Source organism: Vicugna pacos, chromosome 18 (genome assembly GCF_048564905.1).
Source record: "Vicugna pacos chromosome 18, VicPac4, whole genome shotgun sequence".
Classification (NCBI taxonomy): Eukaryota; Metazoa; Chordata; class Mammalia; order Artiodactyla; family Camelidae; genus Vicugna; species Vicugna pacos.
The window spans coordinates 26,611,112-26,621,056 of record NC_133004.1 but is presented as its reverse complement, the minus strand read 5'-3'; the positions used below and the strand labels follow the sequence as shown (position 1 = coordinate 26,621,056).

At 51.4% G+C, this 9,945-nt stretch overlaps 1 protein-coding gene across 1 annotated transcript in view; it reads right to left on the bottom strand.

The window, feature by feature from the left end:
- Window positions 1–3,419: 3,419 nt before the first annotated feature.
- The window catches only part of VPS35L (VPS35 endosomal protein sorting factor like), a 108,073-nt gene continuing 101,547 nt past the window's right edge, over window positions 3,420–9,945 (bottom strand). The window contains exons 30-31 of the mRNA XM_072942690.1: window positions 4,681–4,827; window positions 3,420–3,996 (exon numbers count right to left, since the gene is read on the bottom strand). Coding sequence (XP_072798791.1) covers window positions 3,898–3,996; window positions 4,681–4,827 — 246 coding nt within the window. The 3' untranslated portion in view covers window positions 3,420–3,897. The remainder of the gene's footprint in view (window positions 3,997–4,680; window positions 4,828–9,945) is intronic.

The window sequence follows — 9,945 nt, the reverse complement described above, 5'->3', positions numbered from 1 at the left end:
AGGAACAGTGTTTCCCAGGCTTGACTGTCCAGCCAGCCTCCCAGAGCTCCAGGTTCAGTGACCTGAGTGACACATGGCCACCACCTCCATCCACCCAGCATCGCGCTTCCCACCGTGTAAGTTCTGATTGGGCCTTTTTCACATCACTTGGCTTGAACGGCCCCTACAGGCGTCCCGTCTCAGGCCGGCCTAGACAGCCAGGGACTCAGCCTCTCACGTGGCAGGAGGGTCTGTTATCGGGGTTGATTCAGCTCCTCACGAGGGAGCATTCTTTGTCTCTCTGCTCCTCCGTCCTCAGTGCTGGCTTCATCAGGCTGGTAGAAAAATGACTAGCAATTCCAGGCAGCACAGCAGTACACTAGACCATTCCAGAAGAGGAAGAAAAATCTTATGGTTCAAGGAGACTTCCAGAAGCCCCTCAAGAGACCTTTTGTCATAACTCATTGCCCAGCAGTGGGTCACATACCTATTCCTGAGCCAGCCCCTGGCACGTGGAGGGAGACTCAGGGCCCAGCCAGGAAGGAGGACTGAGGTGTGGATGCTGGCGAGGCCAGCATGGGTGCACTGGTGCCCCATGGGGCGGTGGTGAGCAGGCCTGCCTGCGCCCTGACCACCAAGCACTGGCCTGGTCTAGAGTCCTCCACACTGTGCTAGCAGCGATCCAGGGGGCTGCCTCCCGCATAATGTGAACTTGGCCCTCCGAGGGTTCAGCCCTGAGAGACACAATGGAAGCGGCCATCTGATGCCTAGAAAGCGAGGCTCTGCGTCTGAGTCAGCTCTTCAGGGCACCTCCGGTCGTGACGGGAATACATCTCCCGGTCTTGATCAGCACCAGAGGAACTTGCTCAGTGTACGTGGGAACCAGCCGCTGCTTCTCTTGCCCTTTTTATCTTGCCGGGGGAGCACCCTACAGTCTGGTCCTGCTCAGCTCATCAGGAGGGACTGCTCAGCCTTCTCTTGGGCGATTCTGGAGAGTGGCTGAGCGATTGTCCTCCGGCCTCCCCCACGGCGACAGCTCTCATTCGGGCGTGAGGGTCAGGCCTTTCTCCTCTTGCTGTTTAGGGGAAGCAGTCTCTGTGTGATGGGATGCGACTTTCTAGCTCAGTGTCACCGTTGGCTGAGGCGTTCCGCTTGCTTGGGCAGGGTTATTAAAGTCTGTTCCTGAAGCAGGCTCTGCGAGAAGGTTGGGCAGCTGGGATAGCGAGATGCCAGGTGTCCTCAGCTTGGGCTCGGCCTTGTCCGGGCTGCCCTGGGGGGTGCGGACCACTGTGGCTTTGGAGGCAGGTCCTGCCCTGCAGCTGCCCGCAGTCCTGAGAGTGATCACTCTGAGCTGATGTTCACTGGGTCTCTGTCCTTTTGTAAATTAAACAACACTGGCTTGAGTCACCCGCGGCCCTCCTCCTGCCATGTCCAGAGCCCTCTGTAAGCTGCAAGGTTTTTTGCTGTGATTTCCCACGTTCTTCATATGTTGACTCCATGTAGAACACAGCCTACCTCCACTGGAGCAAGGCAGTTTTTGGATTTTTACTCAGAATCGGGGAGAAGTGGGAGGGAGAGGTCTGGTATCTAAGCAGAGCCAAGGTCTTAGCTGAATATTTAACAGACCTGTTCTCAAACTTGTTGGCTGTTTCTCCCTTGGGGATTTCTCACTGCCCCTCCTCTATGCAGGGTCCTCCCATCTGTATACTTGTCTTCATCCAGCTCCCCCCAAAACCTCATGATTCTTAACCACTGTATTCCTTGGGGTGATTCCTGCCATCCTGCCTTAGCCCACTAGGCCCCCTTTCCACAACTAGGCTGGCCTGTCGAAAGTATTTGCCAGGTAGACACGGTTCTCCCCTTAAAAATCGTGTGTTCGGCTGTACAAACTTAGGGCTGTTCAGACTTGTGGTCAGAATAACAGTTTCTCCCGAAGATGTCCAAGTCCTAATCTGTGAGTCTGGAACCTGTGAGTCTGGTCCACAAAACAAAAGGGAGTTTAAGGTAGCAGATGGAATTACGGTTGCTAACCGGTTGACCTTAATAAGATTAGACTGGGCCCACCCAGGCAATCCAGGATTAAAAGTCGAAGAGGGAGACGAAAGAAGAGACTTGCAAGGAACACTCATCCAGCTGTCAGTAGTTTTGAAGCGGGAGGAAGGGGCCACAGCCAAGGGATGCAGGTGTCCTCTGGAAGCTGGAAAAGGCGAGAACACTGTGTCTCCCCTGAGCCTCCAGAAGGGACGCAGCTCAGCCAGCACCTTCACTTCGAAGGTGTGCCCACTGAGACCATTTGGACTTCAGAGCAGTAGGGCTGCAAGGTGCTAAAACCGTGCCATTTTAAGCCAGTAAGTGTGTGGCGATTTAAAGCAGCAACAGAAAACTAATACAGGTCTTATGAGAAGTTTTCCTCATTTTTACCTTATTTCCTAAAATTTTTGGACTTAAAAATCGTTCCATCATCCTTCACGATAGTAGACTTCATCCCACGAAGGCCGTGGCTAATTATCTGAGTAACGAACAGGCTGGGGGAAAGCACACAAGAGCGTAGAAGATCTAAGCGTCCACCTGGCCAGGTGGCGGGTGAGTCAGAAGCTCCTTCGCTGTAATGTAGACCTGACCTGACGTCAAGGTCCAAGTCCAGGTTAATGGAAGGGCATTAAGACCCTACTGACTCAGGCCTGGGCACCGACGCCGGCACACAGCCTCAAAGTGGAAGAAATGACGAAGTGCAAGTGCATCATTTGTTCATTTGAATAGTATCAGATTAAAAGTGGCATATGAAATCATTTTCATGGAAATAGCTTTGTGAAATAAAGGCCCCCTGGGGATATTTGAGCAACGCCCATGCTGTCTGAATGCCTGTGTTTTGTTCAGTCAAGGGGCCTCCTTCAGTCCCCACTGTCCTTTGACGAATGCCATTTTCTCAACAGAAATCTTGTATGGGGGTGCGTGGGAAGGGGGGTTCACTGTTGAGCTGGCCAGAAAATCCATAGCATATGCTTGGTCCTATTCAGTTAAAATGTGAGTTTATGTAACTTGTAAAAAAATTATTTTAGCCACTGTCACTGTGTGAACTGTAATCGAGCGTTTCGCAGAGGAGAGGTGAAATGCAGTCTAGGTCCAGCGTACACTTTCCAAAAGCAGGCCAGCCCAGGGGCACTTTCAGTTCACAGCGTGCATGCGTTTCCTGAGCAAGGGGTTCTAGGCGGAGTCACCACTACCAATATTAAGGCTCTTACTGATGATTGAAAATAAACTGCCAGTGGAAGCTCGTCAGTGGTAGTACAAGGATCAGATCCCCCCCCCCCGACTGGTAAGGAAGTAGACAGACTCATATGCTGTTCCGAATTACGGTTGCAAAGCAAACCAGGCAGTATGTTTAGACACATTGTCTTCTGGATGAGAGTCAGCAGTAATTAAATGAACAGTCATGAACATAACTGCTTCAGGAGGTTTATTCAGTTACAGTGTATTTCCCAGTCACGGGGAGTCTCATATTTAACCTTGCTTTTTCCTTTAATCCACTAACATATTCTGAACCCAGTCAAGAGCTGCTTTTGATAGAAAGCAAATGAGGGAGTGGGCACAGTGGCTCTTTCAGAGTGGATTGCTTTTCAGAGTTCTTTTCCCAATTAAAAAACACCTTCCAGAAGAGAAAGATGTTACTTGCATTCTTCTGTTTCTCACTTAAGGCCAATCTGAAGGCCACTTGTGCAAAGAAACAGGCGCTGTGCTGGGTGAACAGGATTGGCTTTGCATGCTCTGACAGTTTCCACTTCACTGTCAGAATCATCTGGGTAAAGGCCAGAGCTTAAACCAGTCTGCATACACATATATATGTATATATGTGTATATATGTATAAAAAAAAAAAAGCAAAACAGGTCTTTCTGGACTTGGCACCAGGGCTCCTGGGGTCAGGTCCGTGTTTGCAGAGGGAGCCTGAGGGCCAGCTCGGTCAGATGCCCCATGTCTGGCTGTTTGCTTCGCTTCTTGATGTATTCCAGGGTCTTCACCTAGGAGCGAAGAGAAAGATTCATCTCCTTTCTGTTCGTACTTCTCTATCCTTGGGGCCCAAGGCTCCAACAAACCAGCTTATGCTTTCTTAGCAGAGAAGGGAGAAGAAACCAGTTTTTAAATGAGACTCCTTAGATTACAACGTGCTCTTAAAAGCACCAGGAATGACTGATGTTTCCATATGTGTGGTTTTTATTCAGTGGGAACTAACTCTTAATACTGTCAGTCCTCCCTTGGTTCTAGGACCCCCCACTGATACCAAACTCCAGGGCTACTCAATCTCGCATATATAATGGTGTAGTATTTACATATAACCTACATACATCCTCCCGTATGTTGAAGTCACCTCTAGATTACTTACAATACCTAGCACAATGTAAATGGTATGTAAATAGTCGCTGGTACACAGCAAATTCTGGTTTTGCTTTTTGCAACTTTCCAGAATCGTTTTCCCCCTGAATATTTTTAATCTGCAGTTGGTTGAATCCGAGGATGTGGGACCTGCAGATATGGAAAGCTGTCTGTACTTTGTAGGGCCAGGCGCCTTTCTAGAAGGGCAGACTGGGGCTGTTTGATGTCCAGGCCCTGACACTGTGTTGGGGCCAGCCGTGTCCGGCCTGTGGGCTTGTGTCGCTGGCCAGGATACCTGTGTCTTGGGGGGGGGGGCACCCCGAGCGCCTCACCATGGTCCTGGTGTCCGCACAGCCGTGCCTCTGGGCCAGGTGCCACAGGTTGACGGAGAGCTGGTTGAGCCTGTTGTTGCGCAGGTCCCCGTGGGCCAAGATGCTGTTGAAGAAGGAGAGGCCCAAGGAGCTCTGGCGCTTCAGGGCCTGAAACAGAAAAGGGAGGTTACTCCTGGCACCGGGGCGCAGGCCCGGTCCAGCATGGGTGCGGCCCCGGGTTCCAGGGCCAGCTCTATTACAGATCTTCTGGAGGGCGAGCTGCTTAGCCTCCCAGAGTCCCAGCTGCTTCGGCAGTATGACAGTTAAGGTGACACCAGCTCACAGGGTGAAGCCCTGCTCTGTGCCTCCCACGTGGGCGTCTCCCGTGGACTGGAAGCAGAAGCCAGTGATGCGCTCATGAGACTCAGCGCTCCGTGGGGTCAAGGAATGAAACTGAACCCCGCAGTGATGGGCCTTCTTGCTTTAACGCAAGTACAAGTGAAAACCGAAAGGCTGATGTGTCCTCAGGCCACCCAAAATTTCAGTCACTCTTCCCGCCCTCTGGGTGCTGGTAATGAAGACCAAAGCCAGCTCCCCATGAACAATGGTCCCCGAGGCCTGGCGCCCATGCCCAGCTTTTGAGAACCATTCTATACTCCTAACACCAGATCTTTCCTCTCTTGCTAAATAATCTGATGTGAAAGGTACTCAAACAAGGAAAGTCTAACCAAAATGTCAAGAGTAGAACAAACCTGAACCCCAGCTTTTCATGGCAAAGACAAAAAAGGGAAAACCTCCAAAACAGGCCCAGGAGAAAGGTTACCAGCTCCCAGAGGTAAACAAAGGCACCAGGGATAGTCCAAGCCAACAGGTAAGCCTTAACAGGGGACCAGGTCAGACCACACGTCTGTGTGGGCCTGTGATATCCTTGCTGGGTGCTCTTGGCTGGCACTGCAGACATCAATTCTGCCAGGAGCCTCAAGCATCTGCTTTGCTCCTTGGCAGCTAACGGGCATGGAGCCCTTACAGAGTGCCAGGTATGATGCTCTGTGCTTCACACGACTCACTGAATCTTCCCAGCAACCCTTGGTAGGTAGGCAGGATTCTAGAGCTGTCCTCCAGGATCCCTGGCCCCTGGTTATTCAAACACTAATCCAGGTGCTGCTGTGAAGGGACTTAATTACAGGTGTAATTAAGGGTATGGACCTTAGGGAGATAATCCTGGATTATCTGGGTGGGCCCAATCCAATCACTTGAGCCCTAAAAAGCAGAGAACTTTCTCAGGCTGGAGACAGAGGCAAGCAGTAGACGAGGAAAGCAGAGGAAAGATGAGGCTGAAGGGGAAACCAGAGAGACTCGAAGCACGAGAAGGACATGACCCACCAGTGCTGGCTTTCAAGACGGAAGAAGGAAGCTGAGAGCCAAGGAACCACCCATAGCCAACGGCCAGCAAGGAAACAGGATCTCAGTCCTAAACTACAGGGAACTGAAGTCTACCGACTCCCATGACCTGCGAAGTAGGTTGTTCCCAGTGCCTCCCGGTAAGAGCCAGCCGGTCAGCACCTTCATTTTGGCCTTGGGAAACCCACAGCAGAGAAACCGGCCCAACCATCACAACTTCTGACCCGCCAGACTGTGAGATCAGAAATGAGGGCTATTTTAAGTCTGTGGAGACTTAAAGCCGTGACAGGAAACCAGAGCACGCCCATTTTGCAGATAAGGCACTCGAAGGTCAGAAAGCTTCAGGCACTTGCTCAGGGGCCACAGCCAGCAAATGCGGAGGGAGGATCTGAGGTCCAGCCATCCAACTCTGGAGCCCGTGCTGGCACCCACAGCCTCCCATAGCCCTCTCCAGTTTATCAGATAGACCCACGGTTAGCCATACACCCACGGTGAGCATCACATTAGGGATCCAAATTCTGAAGCGGCTAAGAGGTTTGCCCAGCGCACCTGCACAGTTTCACCCAGGGAAGTAGGAAAGGTGTGATGTGGTTTAGATCAGTACATACTTTTCCCAACCAACCTACCAACTGTCCATCATCCAACCATCCTTCCCCATGTGGAGCCCACGGAGTAGCAGACTGTGCTAACTGCTAAGCCAACGTAGCCCCTCCTCCAGTGGAGGAGGAAACAGCACAATAAGCCGCCCAGGAGCAACTTCCGATGCAGCTGGGTGAGGGGGGCTGAGTGACTGAAGAGCCTGCCTCGGCAATAGCCCGGGCCAGGTGAGATCGCAGAAGCAGCCGAGCCGACTGAACAGCACGGCCATCAAGGAGTCGGGTCCAGCTGCCCAGTACCAAGCCGGCGGACACGGGGAGAGAAGGTGGCACCTACCTGGCACCGACTCATTAACTGGCTAGCAAATGCCCGCTCTGGGTTCCTCTGATCAGACAGTGAGCTCTGTCCCAGTCGGGAGCCTGGGCAGACATCATCCAGTGGGCTCCAGCCCGTCCTGGTCGCCTTTTAAACTGGCCCTCATCTGATGCCTGGGGAACAGGAGGACCCCCTGTGTTCTGCTCAGATCTAGAGGTCCTCACTAATAGAAAATTCTCTCAAATCCAACTTGAAAAGTCTCCCTGAGAGAGGCCCTTTAACTACACTTCACTGAAGCGAGAGAGAGTTTCAGAAAGTCAAACAAGGGAGATGATAGCTCACTGGCTATTTCATTATTCTGTATCTTTTCCAGCATTTTTTCCTACAAGCCCAATTCAAATGTGTTTTAAATGCACAGCCCATTAGAGATGAAATTGTTAGAGATGGGTCTGGGGAATGAGAAAGCATGCCAGCCAATGTGCAAAGATCCGGAAAACTAAGAACACATTACAAGGGGACCAAATCAGGGCCTCGAGCCCCCTCCTCGCTCCAGGGAGGCTTTAAATAGAAAAGAGCTTCTTTTCATCCTTTTCCCATGAGAACTGTCATTTCCAGGAAGTTGTAAGGGTCTGGCATGGCTCCCAGCTTCACCACACCCAGACGGCTTCATAAAGCTTGTGATTAAAACAGGGCTGGCTCCTTCACGTGGATTTAGAGGACAATTCTGGAAGCAGGGCCGCGATCAGGGCTGAGAGATGAGACACTGAGCACAGGCACCAGCACTGGGGTTTTCACAGGGCGAAGCTTTGCTCCCTACCAGGCAGAGGGAGGTCTCCCAGCACCGGCCCTCGAGGACCCCACCCCTGAGGCCCCTGCGCCCAGTTTCACAGCGTGTTGTTAAAGTGAAAGATGATATGTTCCATTTCAGCTCCATCCACCCACATTTTTTCTAATAAATGTGCATATACAGACAGACATTTTCAGTGAGTGTCCCTGGTATTTATGTGAGTTGAAATGTTCTTCGGAAACATTCCAGCCTTGCTCTTCTTTCAGAATTCTGTTTAGAGTTGTTATCGCCATTAGCGCCTCCTCCCCCAAGAGAAAAAGAGGCCAATGTGAAAATAAAATTGTTCCAGATTATATGGTTCTGGGCTCTATTTTTACTGTGGGCCTGGGGGTCCCAGGCTATGGTCGTTTATGCTGTCGGCGGCCGCCCCTGAGTACACCCAGCTGCTGCATCAGAGTAAAGAAATACACTTTCAAGCCACGTGGCACATGTTTCTTGGGCACAACTTGTCAAACACACCGCCCTGCTCTCAGAGGCCCCAGGCAAGAAGCTGGAGCCAGAGCCCACGGTTGTAAAGATGGGGGGTGGGGCTAAGAATTCTCCACGGCAGGGAGAGCAGAGGGCACGCAGCCAGTGTAACCAGTGCAAGCTGACAGCGAAGGACCCTACCCCCACTATAGGGTACAGGGCTCTCTCCGGAAAGCCACCTACCACAGAGACCAAGAAGCTTACACGCATTCGAAAAAGGCCTTCCAGTTGGAGGAGGGGAGTTACCTCTTCTAATACTAACTAGTTTGCTAAACCAGTTCCTGAAGAAATGGGTTCTGATGCTGCCTCCTCCACCCACAGCCAGTGCCCTCTGGCACTAACTTTCCCAGAGTTCTGCAGCCCTGCACCCAGCAGGTCCCCAGCGTCAGCGGGACACGCCCACATCCTCCCTCCCTAGAGAGGCTGCTAGCAGGTACTTGGGGCCCCCAGGGCGGCAGTGGTTCTGTATTTTTCCTCTGCCTTCTGGACTAACCTTAAGGCTGGACCTTCCTGCAGTGCCCCTGACCCTGGACTAGGGAATGGAGTCCAGAAAAAAATCCCACTCTCTCCAGGACTTGCTTGAATAGTCTGGGGAGAATGGGAACCCAGGACATAAATGTACGTCACGTGTATGTGCACCCGCAGCTACAGAATATCCTTCTGGTTTTGAGTGGGGTGAGGAAGGGGATAAGGGTAACAGTGGTATTCTACACAGTGCTAGAAATAAATAAGAACTAAATTAAAAATCCAGTTTGATCTTATTCTATCTTCAAAGGGCTTGGTGGGGTAGGAGTTATAGGAGCAAATCCTAGGAAAGAGAGATTCTGGGTTTGGGAAGGAAGTGGGTGCTGGGAAGCGGCTGGAAACCGAGCAGTCCGGAATCTGTCTTGGGTTTGGGAAAGGGAACTGGTGGGTGGGTGAGTGGCAGTCAGAGGAAACAGGAGTCTGCCAAAATGAGACCAGGAACGAGCTGTCAGGTTGCCTCTTGCTCGGTGGGAATAACAAAACTGAAATGCTCAGAGCTGCAAGCAGGCAGCTCGGGGTGGTGAAGAGCAAGACCCAGGGATGAGGTGTGGGGCACGTGGCGGCAGAAAGTCCGAGACCCGCTGCCCAGGGGAAGGATGCAGAGAAAGGCCAGTCACCGGCTTTGACTCCAGAGTCCCTGCCAACCTCCCCACCTTGATGACACCACAGGGACCAGCCTTAACACAACACCCGAAAGACCAACCATCTCCGCCAAGCCTGAGACAGGGCTTCTGGGATCCGTCTGTCACCCACGTATTTGGGCTGAAGCTACAAAAAATGGGGTGACTGGGGAAGGGCATCAGGGAGTTATCAAGGTTGTACTATAATATGGAGATCATACTGAAATCAATCATCCATATGGAAAATATGGAGAATATTCTATATGGACCATATGGAGAATATGGAAAAACTGCTCTGAAAAGGCAGACACAACATCTGATAAAAGAATATACTCTGTGGATGAGAACATGGGCTCTAGAAGAATGCCTTGGCCATATTCCATAGTTACCACTCCAGGACTCCGTGTCCTCATCTGGAAAGTGTAGAAGAATCACTGGACGGTTGTGAGAATTAGACGAAAGTTCTCCAAGCTACACTCACACATAATAAAGGCTGGGAAAACGTAACTTACC